The 24,533-nt window shown below is 38.1% G+C and overlaps 1 protein-coding gene across 16 annotated transcripts in view; it reads right to left on the bottom strand.

Annotated features, from left to right (window-relative positions):
• Positions 1–24,533, bottom strand: part of ZNF385B (zinc finger protein 385B) — a 168,031-nt gene that overhangs the window by 29,784 nt on the left and 113,714 nt on the right. For 15 of the 16 annotated variants that reach the window (XM_065670208.1, XM_065670209.1, XM_065670207.1 and 12 more), the window contains one exon: positions 7,763–7,873. In XM_065670208.1, the coding sequence (XP_065526280.1) occupies positions 7,763–7,873 (111 nt within the window). Of the gene's footprint in view, positions 1–7,762; positions 7,874–15,676; positions 15,696–24,533 lie in introns of those variants that run through there. The other variant, XM_065670218.1, reaches the window with a different exon arrangement.

The raw sequence follows: 24,533 nt of genomic DNA, 5'->3' as shown, positions 1-24,533 counted from the left end.
ACTTTGTAATTCAGGGAAGACTGCAGTACAAAAGGTTACAGAAACTCATCCCTGTCAGAAGCAATGACTGACAGTATATTTGAAATCAGCACTGTTCATTTTGACAGTTCACAAGTGACTGAGTTTTAGAATCTAGTGTGTGAATGACTAATTAACCGAATTCGTTACTATATTAAGAGGTGAAATATTAACCTACCAGATCCCTTCAATAACAACCTTATGTAGTGTTTGACTAAGTCTAGTGGTTCAGTGTGTATGTGTCTGAGATCAAGATTTTTTTCGGGTTTCTTCAGGACCGGCTGATGTAGCCCTTCATGAAAATAAGACAATTGGACTGCCAACACTTAAGCTTAATGCCTGAATCTGCTACCACAATATGCAGTCTGACAATTAACATACAAAATTAAATATATGTAGAGCAGCATGACATTAGGAAGGTGAAAAATAAAGTGAGCTGCTGAAGTATCCACATGGGAAGTCTGAGTTCATGCCTTAAGCTCTGCAATACTGGGTGAGTGCTGTAACTAAATGGAACTGAACATGGTGGCTTGTAGTTCCTGTTCTTGCTTGCTACTTCATCTTTTTAAAGAAGGAATTCCACCCTGGTTGGGAAGTCTTCTCAAGAGCAATTTTATCTCAAACGCTGTATTCACTTGGTGTCAATACAATCATTATCTCCAATGAAAAAGATTTTGTAAAAAATACCACAAAAGCTTCTGCCACGGCTACAATGGCAGATTTCCTGATAGAGAAGGCATCTAACCATGCAAGACTGCAGGAGCACAAAGGTATTTATATCCATAATGTACTGTCATTTAAATTCACAGCAGGTCCTAAACTATAAACTCCCTTTCTTGAAATAGTAGGAGGTCTACCAAAGGTTTGATCACAGTCTACCTGTTAGAACCATATTGTAGAACTACGCATACTTGAGTAGTATATAAATTAAGAAGAATTTAGAATCATAACTTTAATAAAAATTACACGAGATGATATATTTGGAAGTGGTGTTGAAAAATCTAGTTTTATCTCATATGATATTATAGATGTAATAGAAGAAATCTGCATAATTGAAGTGTTCATACATTTGTTATACCAATGCTATGCTTTATTTTTTCAATTCTGTTCTCAACGGATTTCTAAAACCTAATTGCTCCAATTAGTAAGGTAGATTACTACTGAAAGGGACTATGAAAAATCAAAACACGATTAAGATCAGCCATGTCATAAGAAGTTAACTCATATTTTAAATATCTAGCCAAACTCAGTTAAAAGCTCTGTTAAACTGCTGTTATTTGAACAGAGCTTTCAGCACGTTATAACCCTGTACCCTATAATCGTGTAATATTTCTGTCATGTTCGAGCTAACAACTTTCATCATTTTGTCAGTTCTGTCTACAAAACAGAAAATTACCTTCACAAGTTCCTGAGATTTATGCTTTTAATTACCTCCTATCCGCTCCACTAACCTCGATACCCAAAGAATCCATATAAATAGTCTTATTTATAGGGAAAATGTAAAACATTTTACAAAAGACAATGACAGTTCTGTAAATTTTTATTTGATCCTATATATTATTTCATGTTATCTTTCTGACAGCATGAATGATTCATTCAAATTTGCAAAGTTAATGTTTGGTAATACTTGCCTAAACTTCAAAAATTTGCCTTCTGGCTTTTTAAAAAGATGATCACGATCATCACATCATTTTTATTAGCTATAAATGCATTCAACAATAAGATGACCTTCAGCAGCTCTTCATGCCCAACTGTTACATCTGCTTTATCTGATCTGTGTTTTTTCTTGATTTCTAAGTCTTTGCTGGGGACACCAAAAAGCAGTAACGACTTAGAGCAGGTACTCACAGGGCACTGAGAAAACACAAATTTATTTCAATCAGATGATACCCTATCAACAGGATGGTACGTACCAGGCTATATCACAGCCAAAGACCTTTCTACAAGAAACAAAGTGTGCAGAGGGAGGCAGAGATTTATTCTGGACGTATTCAACAGATGACAATCTCTGTTTTCAAAATAAAACCAAGATGCCACCAAACAAACAAACACAAAGAAAAAGGAATGAAAACTCATGTGGACTGCTGGATGGACTGCTAGCATAATGTATTGGTGAGTTTGGAGTATAGAAGTGTGAGTGCTGAGGAAAGGGACTGGATTAGCACTGATGTTGTACAGTGGCCCAGCTCCAAAAGAACTGTGGACTATCCATACAAATATGAAATGAGAGGAGCAGAGAGAAGTTACTTGAACATAAAGTGGTGATTCATAAATATGGAGAAAGAAGTAATTCTGCAGAAGCCAAACAGGTATCCTTACAATTGCAACTCGCTTTTCTCTAATGGCTGTGAGCTTCAGTGTCAGATGCCATAACAGAATATGACAGACATCTCGGGGACAGTGTGGTCAAAGCTCCACAGTTGCTGGAGGGACTTGCTGCCACAAAGCAGCTGCAGGAGATGCTGCAGATTCAGCTGGTGGCCAGAAGAAACAAGAAAGAATGAGCCAGAAGCAGGCAGAGAAGGAATCTATGTGGGATAGAAAACAGCCATTTCCCCCGTGCCCTGTTGCTACTGGACCCTCCTATGGGTATCATAAGGACTCAAGTAAATCCACTCAACCTGCTTTTTGTTTCTGCTATAATGTAATATATCTAATTAATATCAACAAGCCAGACCTATGTTATTAATACGAAAACTTATTTAGCAAAGCTTATCTATAGTCCACATAGACATAGCACAAGTTTGGAAGGAATCCCAGAATTTTTAAAAGGAAAAAAAAAATATTTTTTTCAAAGGCTAAGCTAGATCTTTCTCAGCGTGTCTTGTTTCCTCTTGGTGGAATACAGTTACGTCCCTTGCTCTGGTGGCCTTTAAGCAAGCATAAAATGTGACTCATAATCACAATCTGTTCCACGAAGAGGCTTTTTCCTCTTCTGCTGCCTGGTCTTTGGTGGTAGTAAATATAACTGAGATAGTTCTCATTTTTTCCTGAGCTGGATTATAACACAAGACCATAGCTTGAACTTCACTGGCATGCTGCATCAAAAGGAGCGTGACCAGTAGGTTGAAGGAGCTGATCCTGCCCCTCTACTCTGCTCTTGTGAGACCTCACCTGGAGCATTGTGTGCAGTTCTGATGTCCTCAACATAAAAAGGACATGGAACTGTTGGAACAAGTCCAGAGGAGGGCCACAAGGATGATCAGGGGACTGGAGCACCTCCCGTATGAAGACAGGTTGAGGAAGTTGGGGCTGTTCAGCCTGGAGAAGAGAAGGCTGTGTGAAGGAGACCTTATAGCAGCCTTCCAGTACCTGAAGGGGGCCTCTAAGGATGCTGGGGAGGAACTCTTCATTAGGGACTGTAGTGACAGGACAAGGAGTAATGGGTTAAAACTTAAACAGGGGAAGTTTAGATTGGATATAAGGAGGAAATTCTTTACTGTTAGGATGGTGAGGCACTGGAATGGGTTGCCCAGGGAAGTTGTGAATGCTCCATCCCTGGCAGTGTTCAAGGCCAGGTTGAATGAAGCCTTGGGTGACATGATTTAGTGTGAGCTGTCCCCGCCCATGGCAGGGGGTTGGAACTAGATGATCTTTAGGTCCTTTCCAACCCTAACTGTTCTATGATTCTATTATTCTATTTCTTTAAATGTTTCTGCTCTTCACTAAATCCTGCTTCTCCCCAGGCCATGCTAAAGAAAACAAAAATGAGCAAAGAAGAGAGGAGAGACTAGAAGGCAAACTGAATGAGTGAGGATTCAGTTCTAGAAACAGGAACCCAGTATAATTCGGGATATCCTCAGGTGTCCTGTCTGATCTGCAGGTCCTCTCTCCATTGTTAAAGCAACCTCAGTTATCACTGTTGTGAGGTCAATAGTACTGTTACAAATAAAATTCCAATTCAATGACCTCAAAGTTCAGGCTATTGAAACAACTTTAGTTCGGTCTTACTCCACAGAGATGGCATTTAATTTTTCTGTTTCTCAAGACTTTGGATCATCTCTTCTGCACTACAGTTTCTCCTGATGTTGACAGACCTTGGAAGGGGTGCTCAGACTGGTTGTGACAGAATTTATTAGCAGTGAAACAACTTCCAAATTGACCAAATTGCAGCTAATGAATTCTAGAAAAGGACAGATAAAGTATGATGGTGAATGCCTATGAATATGAGTCAAAACACATAATTTCTTTTTTGGAAGAAGGTAAACAAGCTATAACTAGACCAAATTTAGAGTCTGTACACAGATGTTTTCTTCATGTTGTACTTTAAAAAGTGTTTTCAAAGTTCAGGAAACTGGAAGATCCTGAAGAATTCAGTTAGGAAACACTGCTCAAATTATAATATGGTAGGAAAAAAATAAAAAAGTATAATCCTAGAAACTTTTCAAAATATAGAAGGCATCACTTCAACATTAGATACATTTACTCCCACATAGGAAACAACCTATTTTAAAATTTCCTTCCAACCCTAATATCAGATCTTCTTTTCCTGCAGATAGCTGCAGATCCCTGCCTCTAAATCTGATGCCAGAACACACTCACCAAAGCTAAACCTGCAGGCACCCTGGCAGAAGAAAACTGAAACCTTTGCAATTTACTGTAATTTGGTGGGAGGTTTGACAACTGTAAATTGACTAGTCTGAATTGTTTTGGTCTATTGATCCAGACCAGTGAGTGTCCAAGAAGTGATGAAAAGATTGAAGGCAAGCAAACCAATTTTATTCTCACAGATGAGCATCCACTGGCATGTATGTTACTCATGCAATAGATAAAGCACTACTAGAATCAGGAAAGAATCTTCAAACACCATGCGACTGAAATGCATTTAGGAGAACAAAAGTAAGAAAGCTATTAAATAGATTACCTCTGTAATTTGAACTTTTCTTTCCTAATTTAGGTCAAAGAAAGTTCAAAGGAATGAAATGCCCATCAATAACAAAGAGCATGTCAGCCCTATACAGACAGGAGAAACTACAAATGTGAAGTGGCTGTACTACAAAACTCATTCTGTCACATACTCAGCTCAAAGTTTTAATGCAGGTTATCATAGTTTGATGCCATTTGAAAGGCCCTCAATATGTTCACAGGATACTACATGGTGGAACTGAGTCACTGGAAGATTCAGCAGTTACGAGGCTCACAAATACCTGATTCCCTTTTTCCCAATCAGCAAACTCAGGATGGATTGTAAAGACCATTCCACGCCCTAAACATAATTTTGCATTATAAAGGGACGAACGTGAAAAATAAAAGCAAAGAGTCCAGATTCTTATTTCTGAGAAGGACCTTTTAACAAGCTCAGAAAGAACTGTAAGTCTGCAGAGATTAGCTGAAAGGCCATTAGCAGTACCTCACTGAAACTGTAACACAGGTTAAGGAGAGGTGGGGACGGTGGGAGTAATGCCTCAATAAAAAAAGACCTCAGGGCAAAAAAAAAAAAAAAAAAAGGCAACACACACTCAGGTAAATGACTCAGGTCAAAAGACTGAACTTGGGGGGGAAGATTTGAAATTTTATGTAGATTCCCAGGAGAAGCTGAATAATCTGATGAAAGGCTAGATAGCTCTTAAAACAGAAGTGCTATACTATGCAAACTCATTTTCCAAATATTCCTGTATGTTGTGGTTATATTTGTGAAACTTAAATTCATATTTAAGTATTTTTTGCTATTAATAATACTACCAGAATCTCAGTACATTCCGAAATTAAATGTCTGGATTGTTTGTGAATGTCCTTGTAAAGCAAACTGCTGTAGAAAGTAAGAAACTGCATTTTCTCACTAGCAGTGGAACAATCATGATACTTCATTTTTTCTTACAATCTCCCATTACAAAAGGAAAATGATATTTGCTAGTAACTATAACTGATTATATTGATCACATTTATAAAGAAAAGAGCACAATGCCATATGAATGCACCCATTCCAGAAGAGAAAACAAGGCTATGATCTCCCATGATTTGTGATGCCACTACTGAAAGCAGAATACAATATACACTTCTGATTCTACTTTGTAAATCTAGGTAAGAAAAATTACTTGCTTGGCAGATGTAGAAAACCACATAATATTTCAGCTCTTTTTCTTTTTTTAGGTCGCTAAGTTGTAATTCAATCCGTCTGCTTGAAGTGCTGTTTATCTACCTGAATGTCAGTGAAGAGAAAGTGAGCAACTCCTCTATGGGCAGGACCCATCATCAGAGGGACTCTGGCCTCAGGAAGGAGAGGGAAGAGCAGGAACAGGCTGAGCTGCCTCCCTGGTGACAAAGTGAAGTCCAGCTCAGAAGCAAGATTCAGATCCATGGAGCCAAGGGAAATTTTAAAAATCTTCATTGGTTCCTTGTTTTAATCAGTAAAAGCAGGTATCTAGGCTAAGTATCTAAACAGAAAGATACTTACATATATTTTTTTTTTTTACCCTAAATCTTAACCTTAAAGAGGAAAGACAAGTTAAGTAAATTTTAAATAATGACTTTTGAAATTGGGTAATGAAGTAGATAATGTCACTTCAAAGAAGGTTTAATAAGCTTGTCAAAAGATGACAGATTTGGAAATCAATTTGAAGGTAAGATAGCACCACTTCAAGATCCTTACCAGCCTTGACAGGAAAGCCAAACTCCGGAAACCACTTTACAAGATACTTCAAAGTAGAATGGTTGAGGCAGAGAAAATCAGAGTAATAGGTATGGATGCTTTACTGTGAATCTGTAGGAGCACCAAATACTCAAAGGCTTTGAAGAAGTGTCTGCAAACTAGCTCTTAGACTGAAATTATAACAGCAGAATACATGATATTAACATATAACTTACGGATGTGTTCTGACAATTAACAAAAAAGATGAGAATTTGTTGGGGGGGGGGGGGGGGGGAGGGTATTATCTTAATGACATTAGTAAGTAGCCTCCAAGAACAAATAACAAATATATAAAGTGTTGAAGGTTGTAATTTTCTTAGACATAGTTTTCTAGAATTTTTTAACTTTCAAGCTACTCAGGAAAAACATTAATTTGATATATATTGTAAATATCACTCAGTGCACTCTTTTGAAAAGCATTTTTTTTAATTACACCAGGTTCCTTGAACTTTGTAGTACTCAAAAGGACAGCTAGAAGTCGGTGTTTGTATTTATTACAACTGAAAGTTACTAGAAGAGTGACTTTGTAAAGAAATTGGAAGACATCATCAGCAAGGACACAGGAAAAACAGGAAAAAGATATTTCTTCTGAAAGAACAGCGGGTATGACATGGAGAACTTACAGGGAAGCTTTTCTGTCCACTGTCCCTTCTTTAAAAAAACTAAACAAACAAAACTACAACAAAAATAAACCAAACAAAAAAACAAAACCCACAAACAAAAAAAAAGCCCAAACAAAAGAACCAACAAAAACCATAAAACACCCCAAAAACCCAAACAACAAACAAAACTTACAAATAAACAAAAACACCACAATCAAAACCCACATTTCTACATTTCTTTTTGCAGTAGCTTTTGCAGGCGACCGGACTGTCCAAGAGGATATAGTCAATGGACATGGCATTAGATACTGTGCCAGACCCATTCAAGAAAATTAGAGAGCAATGTACATCTATGAACTTCCACCTCTGAGTGGACAAAATATCAGCCAGCAGGCTAAGCGGAATGTAGGCAGAACTGGAATGATTTGTTTGGGAAAAAGAGGTTTAGATTAATTATACCTAATGCACCAAACAAGAAAAAAAACCAAAAGGAATGAAAATAGCCAATACTCACATCCGAGTTAAAGCGAAGCTGGCAGACATTACAGGAAATTACTTGTTTCTTCTTTGGGGGAATGGACACACCAAATGTATGGTTTATGACTGCTTTTTGCACAGGATCCATCTGGAGAACAAGCAATAATCAATTACAACTCTTCAGGACAACACACAGTACAGAAGAAAAATAAAAATAACACTTTCTGCTGGAAGCTTTTTCTCTTGCTTTGTTTTTGGTTTTGAGATAAACAGGAGGAAATAAAATTTCAGATTCCAGCCCTCATAATAATTAGATTTAACACAGGTTAGGGAATTTGTAGCATGCCAGAGCTTATGAAGAAAAGGCAACTCCATTTTTACTGCCATCCCCAGGCTACTTAACAGTTCATCCCCCAACCCTGCACAACCTCTGTGCTGCAGGGCCCCACTATTGCATCTGAATTGCAAAAATATTCTCTCCTTTCTGAGAAGAGGTCCTCTGCAGGCTTCATTAGAAACACCACTTGCTGGGAAAAAAGGTTGCAATCCCCAAACATTTCCTTGCGGAACTGAGTGACATAGCCCATAGGAAGGCTGAAGTTTGAAGGAGCGTGCATAAAGTGTTTACGGCAGGAAAGGATACTGAAGTTACCACGCTTCAGAAAACATTTTAACACTGAAAAATGTGAGATAAGTGAAGCACTGAACAGGTGAATCCTAAATTTGATGGAGCATTTTCAGGAACTGGGAACTGATTACATATTTGCTAAATGCCAGGACTCTTGTTGGTCACCAGTTTTGAATATCCTCAAGATCACAGAAAGCTCTGCTGTTAAGACTGCAGGGGCTACAGAATGGCACTGGATGTTAATGAAACAGACGCCATAACTTGCTACTGTGTCGAGGCCTCAATTAGAGCATAATACGTTGCTTTTCCTGATATGGCATGAGTAAAGATTAAAATTAATTTCCTGACTTAAAAAGATTCAAACGTATTTTTCTAATTAAAATAAAATAGAGTATCTGGCCTAATCTCACAGCTGATCCTGCTCTGAGGAGGAGGTTGACGAGATGACCTCTGAGGTCCCTTTTAACCCAAATTATCCTATAAGCTTCTGTGTGCATGAGCTCCCCCATCCTTATTTGGATTCTGAAGGGGAAAGGGCAAAAAATGGCAGTCTACGAGAAAAGATAAGTGTTCATTTCCCAACATTGTTCTTAAACTAACTCGGGAGAAAATAGTTCGATTTGTTATAAATTTATATTTTTCTGAAGATTGGTTTGCAGACACAGTGATGGGGTTTTTTTATCCTTTACAGTACTGTAGAAACCAAAACTGGATTTTTAATCATGGTGGTACACATCACGTATTTGATACTAAGCCGACTTATGAATGAAAGAGAGAAAAGCTGGAGTTACTGGTTTTTTAGTCAAAGAATTGTAACAGTAATTTAGCTGCAACCAGACTTTCTAAACCTGAGGATAAAGACTGTCATTTTCCCCTGGTACACATTCAAGCTTTCAGAAAATCAATGAGGATTTTCTTTGCATATGTACACATGCACAAATACACAGATTCAAGAAAACACATACCACTTCCTATTTGCCTAAGAACACATTCTCCAATAATCTACTATCTAACATTAAACACTTACTTAACAATTTTCTTGTACTACAGCTACATAGGTTTCTTGCTACATTCCTTTTAAACCAAATGCATGGTTTTGTAAATGTCATTGCTAATAAATTTTATGGAGAGATGATATTATTTTTACCAGCTTTTGCATTAAATACTGTATTTCATTGCCATAGTGGTACCATATTAAAACAATTACAAAAGTAAAACCACCTTGTCTAGAATGAACTACTGAATTATTAAATGATACAGTACTGTTACAATGAATGTGATAAAAGTCTAAAAAACCAAATATCCTTATTTCCTGTTTCCTCTGTTTCTAAAATAGAGAGATAGTCCAAAGTTTAAAAGCCTGAAACACAACAAAAAAACCCTCTGTTTCTTACCTGTGCCATTTATTGCATCACCCTGAATAATATATTACAATTGCACATGCAGATTAAAAGTTTTTCAAGTATCTGTTTTAAAATAGATATGCCAGTCAATAGATATTATTAAATTTATAATCTATATGAAAGGATTGCTGTATCTTTAGAGAATAGTTTGGTTTTGCTTGGTTTGTCTTTTTTCTTAAATGGAAGGTATGTTTCATTCTACAATTTAATTGCTAATTGTTAAATCAGATAATCCAGAACAAAAGAGTAATGCTGAAAAGTACCTCAACCATTTGAAGTATCTCAAATCGGTGAAAAAAAATAGCAAAAATACCCACTAGAGTCTGCAGTCCAGTTTAAAAAAAAGGGGAAAAAGAAGCAGTGATCAATGATTCCTCTGTGCATTCCAGATAACAATCCACAGCACTTGTGTTAGGCAATGCAGTTCGAAACCACACAATGCAGACTATGTATAAAGTCCCAGTTTCAAACAGATAGCAGCACAAGGGCAAAATCTACACAAATAATAAAGCTCATGCTGCCTCCAGAAAGTACCACTCAGGATCCCCAGGGGAACGGTTAATGATCCTTCCCAAACCGGAGCCCCACATGTAGTCTGGCCATGATTAGAATTCAAGAAGTGCAGCATTAACAATTTATAGGTTTTAAATATATCAGAGACTGGGGTGGATTACAGCATGATGGAAAAATAAAACAGTATCTCTGTTAGAAGGTTAATGCTGCAGGGTAAACTGATCTTGGATCACTACACAAAATTATCCTCTTCATTGCAGAGAGGGAGGGAAGGAGTAGGAAACAGGGAGAGCAATTTGTTGAGGTACACATTAGGAAATGATGCAGTATACTTTGCCCAGTGGGGAGCACCAGTATTTAAAAACCAGTTCTATCTAAGAAAATAATAACAGAACCTAACAGCTACCACAAATGCAAATAAAAATCTGCACAACACTGTTTACGCTACAGGAGAAATTAATAAAGCAATTCACAGTGCTCTGGTAGCCATAACTAAGTTTAACAACCTCTAGTCTTGTTCTCCTATTAAATTTCTTCAATAAAAACTTAAATTTAAAAATGCCTTTCCAACAAAGTTTAAGATATTATCTTTTTGCAACAAGTCTCTTTAAAACTACCCAAACCACCGAAGTGAGCAAGGATTAACAGAATCTGGACAGGTTTCAGCAGTAATCTACCACTACTTCTTTCAGAACATGTAAACGAGAAACACTTTACAACCACTGAGACTGGCGACAATCAGTTTCAAAACACCTTAACACAAGTGTTGCAACAGACAATCCAAAAGCATAGAATTGCTAAACATTAATGAAGCTTCATCTAACCTATCATTTTATTCCCTAAAACAATCGTACATAGTTCCTGAGAACAGAAGCAGCACAAACATACATCACATTGCCCCCAATTATTTTCGTTTCACATATTTTTTCCCCAACAATTTTCTAAAGCTACAAGTTTTTTGTGTATGTGGTAAATCCCTGCGACTTTCTCTTGCATAGTCACCCCTTGAACAGATGTAAATTGCTTTCACTTTGCATTAGAACTCAATGCCTGCAGTTTGCTGCTTCAAGAAACGATTATTTCAACTTAAAAGTAGTCCTACGCAACTCAATTTTACAAGACATGTACCACATCCCAAGTTATCTCTGTGTTGCTCTGTCATTCTGTGCATGGAAACCATTCCATTCCTCTGGGCATCCTTGTTGCCCTTCCTAATTCTTCCACAATTTTACAAATTCAATCAAATATTTTGAAGACATATACAGGAACCACATACAACACTCAAGGCAGATCAGTACTGAACTCTGAGGTGATGTTTTCATGAAATCACTACTATAAACTCCTAAGCGTTAATGGCCAATTCAAAGCATGTTACTTTCTATGTGAAGTTTTAGGAAATTTTCCTTGTGTGTGCATGACTTTACATTTATCTAGATGGAATTTCGCCAACCATTTATTGTCTGGCTCCTGCCTCTTTAAGATCTTTCACAATGTTTTGTCTTTCTCTGTCCTCACTACCTTGGAAAACTTCACCATTAGCAACCTTCCTCAGCTCACTTACCTCACAAGTACCTTTTTGGCAAGTGTTTTCTGAAAAGCCTTTTGGTAAATATTTCAATTAAAACATCCTTATTCACATGTTTAGTGACTCCTACAAACAGATTTGTAAAAAAGGATTAATCTTTAAAAAGGAATTATGATGACACTTCAGAGTTTATAGTATGAGGTGTCCACTTATACTATTCTTATTGAGGTTTCTATTAATTTGCCTGGCAAATATATGCCACCCAAAAGCTTACATTTTCCATAATGTAGTAAGAGGCATCAAAGTAGGCATATGAAGAAGAAAAAAAAAACCCTAACAACCCTCTTTCAGTGAAACTGGAGTTCTGGTTATTTTAAAAGATCTCTTTACCCACAGCAGACAGCACAAGCACCACTTTGTAAGCCTTGGATATAAATTGCACTAATCCTGTCAAGAGGTAAGCTGATGCAAACAGAAAGGCAGGTATCATTTCTAAACCTTTTGTTTAAATGAGGTGACACTACATTGCAAGAAAAGCAGGGTTTTTGTGATGTTGGGAATCCAGAATATTTGTATTAGTTTTTGCTCAGTTGCAAACTCCAATTTAAAAGTTGAGATAAACCCAGATACTTATCTGAGATGAAGCTTTATGTGCTTGCCTAGTATTCAGGACCAAATCGCTAGTTACCCGTTTTAGCTAGTGACAGTGCACTGATTTACATTTGCCATTTCTAACTAATGAACCGATTTCTAAGGTTTCATTCTCTTTCTGATATGCTTAGCTATTGAAGCATGCTAAGCAAGTACCATACACGCTATTCTTACTGCTCCAACAAAAATTTACATCCAAAAGCTGTCTTCTTATAACAGCAGAATCACCTTAAATCTGAGTAAGGTTTAATATTGTGACTGAGAATTTATACCCTCAGTTCAGTTACCTCTCATCATGATATAACTCTTGGGTTAAATGTAGAGTTGTCTGTTAGACAAGTGTTTGTAAATAGAGTACTGGTAAGTGGGTATAAAAGATTTAATGGAGTATCACTTAACCCCTGGGCATTAAGGAGTTTATGAAAAAAAACAACCAACCAAAACCAAAAAAACCCTGAGAGTAGCCCTACAGCATACTGTGTTGTTTTACTCTGATAAAATTTTAAACTATATGTGGAGCAAACTGATACTATAATCCAGTATTTCCCTCTGGCAATCAAAGGAAGAAAACAGTGGAACATATGAATTATCAGTACAGGAGCAGCATCTAAATTAAGTTCTGTGATTTTTTTAAACCACTGGATCCCACTTTTTTGTGTGCCATTACTGTTATTATAGAATCACAGAATAGTTAGGGTTGGAAAGGACCTTAAGAACATCTAGTTCCAACCCCCCTGCCATGGGCAGGGACACCTCACACTAGACCATGCCACGCAAGGCTCTGTCCAACCTGGCCTTGAACACTGCCAGGGATGGAGCATTTATCACTTCTTTGGGCAACCTGTTCCAGTGCTCACCACCCTCACATTAAAGAATTCTTCCTTATATCTAACCTAATTTTATTATAATTATTATTTAAGTATGCAAACAGCACAAATATCCTGTAGATCAGACCTTTTCAACATCCTACTATATCACAAGGTCTCCATGAACTCCCCTGTGCTTCAGCTCCGGCTGTCAGGAAAGCCAAGCTCACTGCCACCGTGGAGAATGACTGTATGATGAAACTTACTGTAAATTCTGCCATACATATACAGCCTCCTACAATAAATGTACATATCATTATGACTAAAAGAGTGACAGAATTGAATACACATACTCAGCAGAGCACATATTTAAAAAGCCTAGCACAAAATCAGAAGCATTAACAGGGTGATGCGGCACTTGGTACACGTGGCCAATGCAAAATAGCGAGACCTGTTCTCTCCACATTTGCGCTGCTTTTGCCTCAACAGGGAACATATTTCTCAATTGGCTAATGCTATGGGTAATTTACTGTTCAAATCAATGCTATACTGTTATACATTTCCTTGCTTATTTTGCATCACTAGGAACATGTGGGTCAGATTTACCAATAGCGCTCTACCTGAAAGGAGGTCATAGCAAGACACATGTTGGTCTCTTTTCACAGGTAACAAATGACAGGACAAGAGGAAATGGCCTCAAGTTGTGCAGGAGGAGGTTTAGATTGGATATGAGGAAGAATTTAGTCACTGAAATTGTTGTCAAGCATTGGAACAGGCTGCCCAGGGAAGTGGTTGAGTCAGCATCCCTGGAGGTATTTAAAAGATGTGGAGATGCAAAAACTAAGGGACACACTTTAGTGGTGGGCTTCATAGTGTTAGGTTGATTTAATTATCTTAAGGGTCTTTTCCACCTAAATGATCCTATGTTGTGCAACTTCCTTTCCTTGTAGGAATGCCTCCAATTCTCCCTGTATATCGGCCCTCCTTGACTCGCACAGTGCTCACCCAGGGATATATTTCTCTACAGTGAGCCTGCAGTTATCCAAACACCACATCCCCATACCTCTATCTGTGATATTTACAACATTTTGGAGTTTGAAATAAACAGGATATAAATGGCCTGGAGCTCAACCAAGCCTAGAGGGGTCTTCTATCAAATGCCCGGCAGCTGATTCAGAGAACTGTGAGAATGTTTAATTAGAACAGAAAGAATAATTGATTTACAACATTATAGGGGTTTTTAATATAATCCTGTGGTCTATCCAAGGGTTGCTTCAATTACATTTTGTTGTTTAACAGGCTCCCTTAATGTATTTGCACATAGCACATATAGAGCATAAAATCTGGTTCTCATTGAAATCAAACCCAACAACACATGGAGAACATGATTTTGGTTTTTTTTTTTCAATTCTGAATAGATGTCTTCCCCCAGGTGCAAAAAGATAATCATCAACTAAGAAAGCATTCACACCACAGGGACTAAAATCTCCCTTCTCTTCCACCTGGCTCCCAAAATACAATAACGACATTGTACTCTGAAGGCAAATCCCTCTGAATGCAACTTCTCATTGCCTTTGTCTCTCCCCCTCTTGACCAGTTTGGCAGCAAGTTCTAGCCTCCCTAAGGAAAACAGTGGCTATAGTATCTGTGACCTTCACACATTACTACTAGTCAGTGAAATCAGCCTGGAGGCATTTTAGAACAAAACAAAAATCTTGCTGTAATTCACTTGCTAACACGTCAGATGCTACAGCTACCCATGAAGAGATGTTGAAATAATAGAGAATACTTGAAAAAATGAAAAAAAAAAAAAAGGAAAGAAGGTTTTGGAGTTCATAATTCATTTTTAGTACAAGACAACTAAAAGGGCACTCAGGTATCTTTAATACTTTTATACATTTATATGTTTTAAAAATTGTATACCTTTAAAGGGTTGAAATATTAACAAATTCAGCTTTCAAATTTTCCTTTTAGAAATTAAGGCTCAGATAATCTTATTTTTGTGAACTCCACATTATTTTTGTTAACAGCTGCAGAGCTGGAGTGCTGGACTTGGGAGACTGATTTTATGTCTCTGGCCACTAGCAGTTAGACTTCTCTCCCTGCTTTTTTATGTCCAATCCCACGGCATAATGCAGAGCCATTTGGTGTGCTACCCCCTTGAATGTTCCCCTTTTAAAGTAGAGCTTTACAGCTTGCACGGTAAAATGAAAAAGCAGATGATTTCTCTCTGCATGCCTGTATTCACAATCACACACCAATCCTGTGGTGGTTTAACCCCAGCCAGCAACTAAGCCCCACACAGTCACTTGCTCGATTTCCCCACCACTCCCAGTGACACAGGGGAGAATCAAAAGAGTAACAGGAGAAAACTGATAGGTTGAGATAAAGACAGGTTCATAGGTAAAGCACAAGCTGCACATACAAGTAAAGTAGGAGGAATTCATTTACTACTTCCCCATCTCCAGGGCAGCCATCTCCAGGAAAGCAGGGCTCCATCATGCCTAACCATTACTTGGGAAGACAAACACCATCACTCTGAACACCTTCCCTTCCTCCTTCTTCCTCCAGCTTTATATGCTAAGAACAATACCATATGATATGGACCATCCCTTTGGTCAGCTGTTCCAGCTGTGTCCCCTTCCAGCTTCTTGTGCACCCCCAGCCTACTTGCTGTGGGGTGGTGTGAGAAGCAGAAAAGGCCTTGACTCTGTGTAAGCACTGTTTAGCAATAACGAAAACAGTCCTGTGTTATCAACACTGCTTCCAGTGCAAACCCAAAACACAGTCCCATACTAGCTGTTATGAAGAAAATTAACTCTATCCCAACCAAAACCAGCACACCTTCTCTTCAACAAGCCAAGTAAGTTCCTTTGGCTTTTCACTATAAAAGTCTTTATTCATTTGGTAGATTTTCTCTGACTACTTTTCAGATTTTTAATATGCCATTGATTTTTAATATGCCATTGAAGCGTAAGTACTGAAAGGTAGAACAATATGCTCAAATATATTTTGTCTTTCCCTACTTAATTACATCTTTTTTGTTTTAACAAGAAATGCATTAATCTTCCTGTCTCAGCATCGACTTGGGAAGTGCAGCCTTAAATCTTTACTGACATGCCCATTTATCCATCTTGTGTGCTAGCACAAATAATTTTACCATCACATGTCCTTCTCTATCTTAGGATGTGTTCTGACCCAGCCTAGGAGAGGGAGATGAGAGGTGGCTGAAACAGCACCAAACTGAGCATCTTATGTTGAAGCAAAGACCATTTTCAGTAGGGATTTCATTTCAAAAGTCTAATTTGCAAGACTTTGATTAGGAGGACAAGGATGAAGCCCAGTCTTCTCAGCAGAATTTTTGTTTCTTTCCAAATCAGTCCAAAATCACGGTTTAGACCAAGGTAAACAAAAGGAAAAACAAGCTACACTGTTCAACTGAAATAAAACCAGGGATTTTCTAATCTTTTGCTCTTCTCTGGCTTACATCGAGAAACTGATATATATACATAAAAATAAATCAGATAAATGACTGTGATCAGTCCCCACCACTTTCTTTTCCTGTGTTATGTGCTATGATTAAGCACAGAGATCAAAAGAGAATTGAGAAAACAGCTTTTAATTATTTTTTAATTTTTTTTTTTTTTTTTTGTACCGGAAATAGTACTGCCCCTCCCTTCACTTCATCCGTGGATATATATATTGCATGTTAAAAATAATTTCTGGTTTAGAAAATTGAGATTTTTGAAAGTGAAATAATCAGAAAGCTGCTGAAAATGTTTTGGGGTAAAAGAGAATTCCCCCTAAAGCAAATGGAGAATGAAGAAAAGAGCAAGTATCTGAAGTTTAATGCTATTTCTATACTAAGGTGAATCTGCCTTAAGTAATCATCAGCTTCTCTTTTTAATCCATCCAGTTTATTCCTCTCCCATAGTGCAAGACTTTGTATCTGTAAGATGAACTTTCAGGATCATGACAGACCAAAACTGAGAAAAAGAGCAAAGTGCAACCCCAATGGTTAAGCTTGCACTAAGGAATATGACAGCTTTCCTTCCCTTTGTGGCTATGCTGGCTCACAAATTTAACTGTGCATGAATCATTTCACCTGAGTCTTACATTATTCATTTATAAAATAAAATAATACAAATATAAAAATATATTTTATATAAAAATATTTTCAACTTCAAGAAAGGCTGAACACATTATAAATAACATGCTTACAATTCGTAAAAATCATCTGATGGAAGATGCTGTATAACTGCTATTTGTTATTAACGCTGTTGTTATTCAGAAGAAGCGACTATGTTCAGCCAAAAGAAAAAAACACTATCAAAAATATCTTGCTCCAGAGCAAGCAAAAAATAAAAACATACTACAGTTTGAGACTTGCTGAAAATCAAATCAACAGCATACCCTGAAAGCAAAGCTATTCTTGTTACACTACCTGTTACCATCTGACAGTAAAATAACATGAACAGGTAAAATAATCAGAAAAATTACCTTTCAGTAGAATCCTGCCAAAAGACTCAAGCCTAGGAGTTTGTAGTCAGGAAAACAACTTAAGTAACACATGGGATAAACAAGATCACTGATTTTTGCTTTCATCTTTGGGATGGTACTTAGATATGACTCTTTTCTTCTCCAGGGTCTGCTCTAAGTTTTGCTGAGTGTTCTTGCTCCCAACCTACACCCAACACAAAGATGAATGATGGCCCATTAAGTAGATTTGACTTTCCTTTACAGTTCTGAGCTGTGCAAAGGAGAGGTTAGGGACAGAGCAATCCCAGGCACAGCTACAGGTTGGGCAGAGAAGAGATTCAGAGCAGCCCTGTGGAGAAGGACTTGGGGGTGTTGGTTGATGAGAAAATGAACATGAGCTGGCTCCAGTGTGTGCTCGCAGCCCAGAAAGCCAACCGTATCCAGGGCTGCATCAAAAGAAGCGTGACCAGCAGGTCGAAGGAGCTGATCCTGCCCCTCTACTCTGCTCTTGTGAGACCTCACCTGGAGTATTGTGTGCAGTTCTGGTGTCCTCAACATAAAAAGGACATGGAACTGCTGGAACAAGTTCAGAGCAGGGCCACGAGGATGATCAGGGGACTGGAGCACCTCCTGTATGAAGACAGGCAGAGGAAGTTGGGGCTGTTCAGCCTGGAGAAGAGAAGGCTGCGTGGAGACCTCATAGCAGCCTTCCAGTATCTTGAAGGGGGGCTATAGGGATGCTGGGGAGGGACTCTTCATCAGGGACTGTAGCGACAGGACAAGGGGTAACGGGTTCAAACTTAAACAGGGGAAGTTTAGATTGGATATAAGGAAGAAGTTCTTTACTGTGAGGGTGGTGAGGCACTGGAATGGGTTTCCCAGGGAGGTTGTGAATGCTCCATCCCTGGCAGTGTTCATGGCCAGGTTGGTCGAAACCTTGGGTGACATGATTTAGTGTGAGGTGTCCCTGCCCATGGCAGGGGGGTTGCAACTAGATGATCTTAAGGTCCTTTCCAACCCTATCTATTCTATGATTCTATGACAAATTAACAGCCTTGGTTAATTCTGTGAACAGGAAAGAAAAAAGACACAAGCAGCCTAGTCTTCTGAAATGAATTTATATCGTTTCTTTTCACATAATGGAAAACAATTGAGATATATTTACATTTGAATATAAACACATAAAATGTCTGAAAATAAATGGAAAGCAAATCAGAACTAAGAACTGCATAAGTATGGTAGCTGACAGCTATCATCTACTCTTCATAGCAAGGAATAATAGGTTTTCTGCATCTAAAAAGGAATATTGATGTTTCTGGTTAATTATTTTTTTTTTTAAATCAGTATCACACAGTACGCAGCCTTTGATTATAAAGCACTGCATTTAGATATGAATCTTTAAACGATTTTTGTAATTAAACGTGTACTGAAACTTAATGTAGCATCAAAGTCTGTTGTGAGGTTTCTTTGTTGTTGTTGGGCTTTAGTGTGATGGGTTTTTTGTGGGGTTTTTTTTGGCTTGTTTTGGGGTTTGTTGTTTTTTCTTTTCCTTTAAATATAAGTAAATGAGACACAAAGCAACACAGAAACCTGCCTCTTCCAATAAATACAGAGGCAGGAAATGTGATCCTTTTTCCCTAGTGTTAATTTAGTGAATCAGCTGAAGTTTGGGGTACCTTATTGTGAAACCTGGCAGATTAAATACAGAGACCAGTTTGAAAAGCACAGCTCTTCAAATCAGCCTTGCTCTGGTAGTTGAAATGAGCTGTTCATTGCTTCTACCTGTCTATCATTGTTTTTCCGGTATGCTAACAAAAGATATATTTCACACTACAACTTTAAATTGTTATACGGTACTTTTAAATTGTCATAAAATTGCCTGTATCAAGATTAGATCTGTATCAGCAGGTCGAGGGAGCTGATTCACCCTGTCTGCTCCTGTGAGACTCTCCCCCAGAGTACTGTGTTTTGTTCTGGGAGCCCCAACACAAGAGGGGTGGGAACCTGTTCGAGACAGAAGCTAGATTAAACTAGGTATTAGGAAAAAAATTCTTCACTAAGAGGGTGGTGAGACATTGGAACAGGTTGCCCAGAGAACCTGTGGCTGCCCCATTCCTGGCAGTGTTCAAGCCAGGCTGGATGCGGCTTTGAGCAACCTGGTCTAATGGAAGGTGTCCCTGCCCATGGCAGGAGGGGTTGGAACCACATGATCTTCAAGGTCCCTTCCAACTCTAACCATTCTACAATTCTATTATTCTATGATTACAAGACTACTACCTATACCCACGTTCAGAAAGAAATTCACGAACAAGAAATCTTCACAAACAAGAATTAATTCATAGCTTGATCTTATAATTTATTAATTAATAATATTTCAGTAATTCTTAGTTTTTGATGGAACAGTCAGATGATGTTCTAAGGAAGGGCAAGAAAGCCGCCATGTACAGCCAGTATACTGCAAAAGCAACCACTTCTGTATTCATCAGACACAAGGAGAATTAGATTTCTCTACGCATGCTCTGGAACTTTGCTTAGGAGAAAACTTACAACTAGAAACTAGCAAAACCTTTATAAGCACAGTGATGCAAAACATGTGCCTTGTTTGTCTTAAACTGCAAGCGGCTGCTTGCTTTGAGGGGAGATATTTCCTCCCAGTCTGTTTGCAAAACATCCGTCAGCAGTCTAATGCCTAAAATATTTATGGCTCCCTTTAACCAGCTTCCTTGTGTCATGAGCTACTACTAACTTGACAAGAAAGGAATGTAATGAAGATAAAGAATTCTTAGTTTTTCCTATGCTGACCAGTAAAAGACATAAAGACTGATGAAGTGCTGAAGAGACTAAGTCCAAGCTTTCTGTAAAGAAAAAAAAAACCCAACACATAGCAAAGGAACAGATTTTCTGGAAAACTCAGAAAATGGGAAAATTCGTATGCAGAAACTGTATTTCTTTAAAGAATTAAGTTGATGACGTTAATGACTTGTATGGACAATAATGGACATATTGCAGCAATTTAGGAACTATTTTTCCATCTATCCAACTCCTGTTAGAGAAAAATACAGAGCAACAGGAAACTTTAAATTCTAATTCATGTTTGAAGATATTCTCCCAAAGTCAGTCTGTATTACTTTAAGCATGATTTTGTTTCCTGAGAATAACATGCATGAAGGACTAGAAACAAGGCAGAAAAGTACTTATTTACACTCTCCAATTTAAAAAAAAACACACAGTTGCCCTTTTAAGAGATTCCTGACAGAAACTGGGGAACCTGCATCTTTGTTAAAATACCACAAACGGTAAAAGCTGTCAAAGACTGATTGACATCTCCCTACTTTGGCAGTAATTCCACCCACTCCCCACCCCATATCTAACTCAGCGCATCTTACCAGGTGCTTGCTTCAAGCTCAATCTTTTTTGAAAGTTTCAGTTGAAATGGCTCAAGTATTTTATGGGAAAAATACACCACCTTAAATAACCATTTTTTTCAGGGCTGAGAAGACTTCTTCAAAAACTTCTACCACAATTGAAAGAAGTCTCTGCTGGTTTGCATCAAAGCCATGAAAGACATTGGAGGAATTCCTGGCTTGGTACAAAAAGTCTAAGGTCACAAAGAAAACTGAAAAGAGGAAGACACGGAGGGTAATGGGGCTTTGCAGCCAAGTATGAGAGAGAAGAGAGTCAAAGAAGCAAGCAAAGACTAGACACCAAGCAGAGGTCTGTGCTGCCAGAATTTGGGCTTTATTATGTTGTTCCTGAACCTCTGCTTTCCTCACCTCTGGGAAAACAACTATTCTCTTTTATTCCCTCTGATGAAGGTAAGAGGCTGATTCCTAATGTTGTCAATTGGTAGTCTGGCTGTGACTTGGAAAATACAAATTATTATATTTACAATAACTAAAAGTGAAATACGAGTGTTTTCAAGTTCTTGGAAACACCTGAAGTGCCTTTTATGCCTGTATGACTATAAAAAAGGGTATAAAATGTCTGTTAAAAAATATTGCTATTTCTTGATTATAAAAAAGAAAAACAAATCAGAAAACCAAAGCAAATACCCAACTACCCCAAAAACACCTTTCCTAATTTAACTGCTTAATTTTCTTTTGTGTGCTGTTAATAAATGTAAAGTGTAGCTCATACAAAACTTGACCTGCTCTCTGGAGCAGAGTGTTTCAGAGGAAGAGGAGCAGACTACGTCAATTCCCTCCAGCACTTCACAAAAGGGAAAAAAGGAAATCACAGTACATGGACAGGCTACTTGGATAAAGAGGACAGTAGATAATGGGTTCACAACATCCAGTTGGCTGCATCTGTAATTTGCTCCTGCTGTAAACAATCCTGAGCTCCAGAGCATACTCTGGCACTGCAGCAGGGTGTTAAGTGGCTGAATTCAGACCCTGCTAAGGAAAGAGAAAGCTCCCGAGTGGCAGTGCTGTGCCAAAAACAGAAGAGGCACTTGGCACACAGGGGCTAGTAAAGCCGGTGGTACGAGTGCCTTGTGCTCTTATCTGCAGACCTCCAGTTCTGCCTTGGCTGATTACTGGGCCCTTCAAATGAGATCTAGACAGGTAGCAAACAAAAATGAAGGACATAATTGAAAACGCAGAATAGGAAAGAACAAATTAGTCCTTCCCTGTAGTTGTCTTGGGGGTAGGCCAGGGATACTTACTCCAGGCAGGGCTAAAGCTGGAGAAGAGGCAGAGATTTCTGACTAAGTTAGTAGTCAGCTCCTCTTTCCCTTCCTGTAGCCCATTCCAGCTGGCTCACCTTCACTGACAGATGTAAAATTTTTCTGGTCCACTTCGCAAGGAGACGGAGGAAACTCTAATATAAAGAATCAGCATAAACCTACTTGAAGACAAACAGACACTGAAGCAGTAAGTAGGCCACATTAACCCATGTGTCCTCTAAAATATGAAGGCAAGAACTAGCATTTAGAAACCAATCATGGGCTAGTTAGATGCAAAATATTTCACTAATGTGAAAGCTACAAGAGATGCTATAATCTTTGATTACCCCTGAGGCCATAACAAACTCAGAAGGTAGCATATGAATTGCTGATTATTTTCTATGATGATAGAATCTGAGAAGTTGCTGATTCTGCTTTTGTGCAGACTGACAGGTCCCTGGCTGTACCACTCTGACTAAATTTGGATCATGTAGTGCTGCTCTCATTTCAAGATAAGGTAGTACACTTCGGAGTTTTTAGGGTTTTTTTCTCTGGGGAGTGTATGTACTTTATAGGGAGATGCAGACAATGATTGCTAAGTTTGCTTCGCAAGATAAACCCTAGCTTTTGGCCTTCTATGCTGTGATCACAAGGCATCCTCTCTTAACTCAGTACACAAAATGGATGACATGAAATGACGAATCAGGGAAGTGTAGAGAAAGAACTGACAGAGAAGGTGAATTTCTGTGGCGGAAGCCAAAGACTGTAAAATTTAAGATTACATTACAATAAACACAAAATGGGGACCACACTAACGTTAACTTTCATTTTCACTGACTTTATGAACTTGATTTTGAAGTCTTACAGGTCTTGAAATGCAATTATTATGCAAGATTTTACATGTTAAGGAGTTAATTAAAGACATTTTAGAGAGCTAAAAAAGAGCTCTGCTTAAACAATATCTTTTTGTATACATCCATTTCAAACTGGAGGTACCAATTTGGGAAGTTCCTATAATGCTGTTTCCCCTTCTGCTATAAACAAGAACATTTTAAGTAATACCAGCCAAAAACTTGATTCAAACTATGCGTATCAGACAGAGGAGTATGAGTAACTGAGCAAGAGCTTTTAGAACTTGATGCCAGGACAAACATGATGTCACCTTTCGATCCAGCAACTCAGGTTCAGACTGTGACAGTCTGCTCATGCCTGTCCTGTTCTGACAAAACTATTTGCTGGTGCTGTGAAAAGACCAGGAAAGAAGAAAGCACCTATTCTGCAATACCGTTCTGCTTGGAATCCTTCATTCTGCCCTTAGAATGTCCCTTTCTGGCTAAACTGTTGAAACAAAAAGGCACTCTAACTGAGAAATAAATGCATGTATCCAAGGAGTTAGTGCAATCATTTCCCAATTAATTCTTCCTATATAATAAGCAAGTCCTAAGGAACAAAGACAAATTTAATTGGGGCGTGAACTGATAAGTACTAGGCATATATCCACAGCATTTTTAGAACTATTAGTGTTTCTAGGAGAAACAGAAGGGAAGCATTTTAAACTAAATCACGCAATTCTACCAAGAAACTAAGATACACTGGAGGTAGGCATTTCTTTAAAAAAAAAAAAAAACAAAAAAACAACAACAACAAAAAAAAAAAACCAAACCAAAACAACCCAATAAAAATCAGGGTATGATCTGTGCTTCACTTGAAAGTACCACATGTGGAGAGAAACAAGTCATCAGAACACTTTCACAAACAAAATGGGAACACTGATGTTTCATCTGGAGCATCACAGATGTTTTCAGAATTAAAAACTGCCAAAGTTAACTATGTAAGAAAGGGTTTAGCTGAGATTTTAAGTATATTTCCATACATAAGAAAAGTTCTTTTGGGAAAAACTGTAGGGGGTGCTCCTTCAAACATGTTTGTAGTTAATGCATTTTACCTTGTTTTTCCTGTTCTGATAGTTACTGTATTAAGTTCCTAAGCAGAAACTTGTCTTTTTTCAGGCCGCTGAAATTAAGTCAGCAACCACCTCCTGGAAATATTCAGAAAAACGTTTCTGTATCTGACTGCCATTGCAGATGAACAGGTGGATCCAAAGAAGTTTTCTCTTGAGACCACAATTCTTTCTGCC

Source organism: Lathamus discolor, chromosome 3 (assembly GCF_037157495.1).
Source record: "Lathamus discolor isolate bLatDis1 chromosome 3, bLatDis1.hap1, whole genome shotgun sequence".
Classification (NCBI taxonomy): Eukaryota; Metazoa; Chordata; class Aves; order Psittaciformes; family Psittacidae; genus Lathamus; species Lathamus discolor.
The sequence above is the reverse complement of the archived record's forward strand: the minus strand, read 5'-3'. Positions and strand labels throughout refer to the sequence as shown.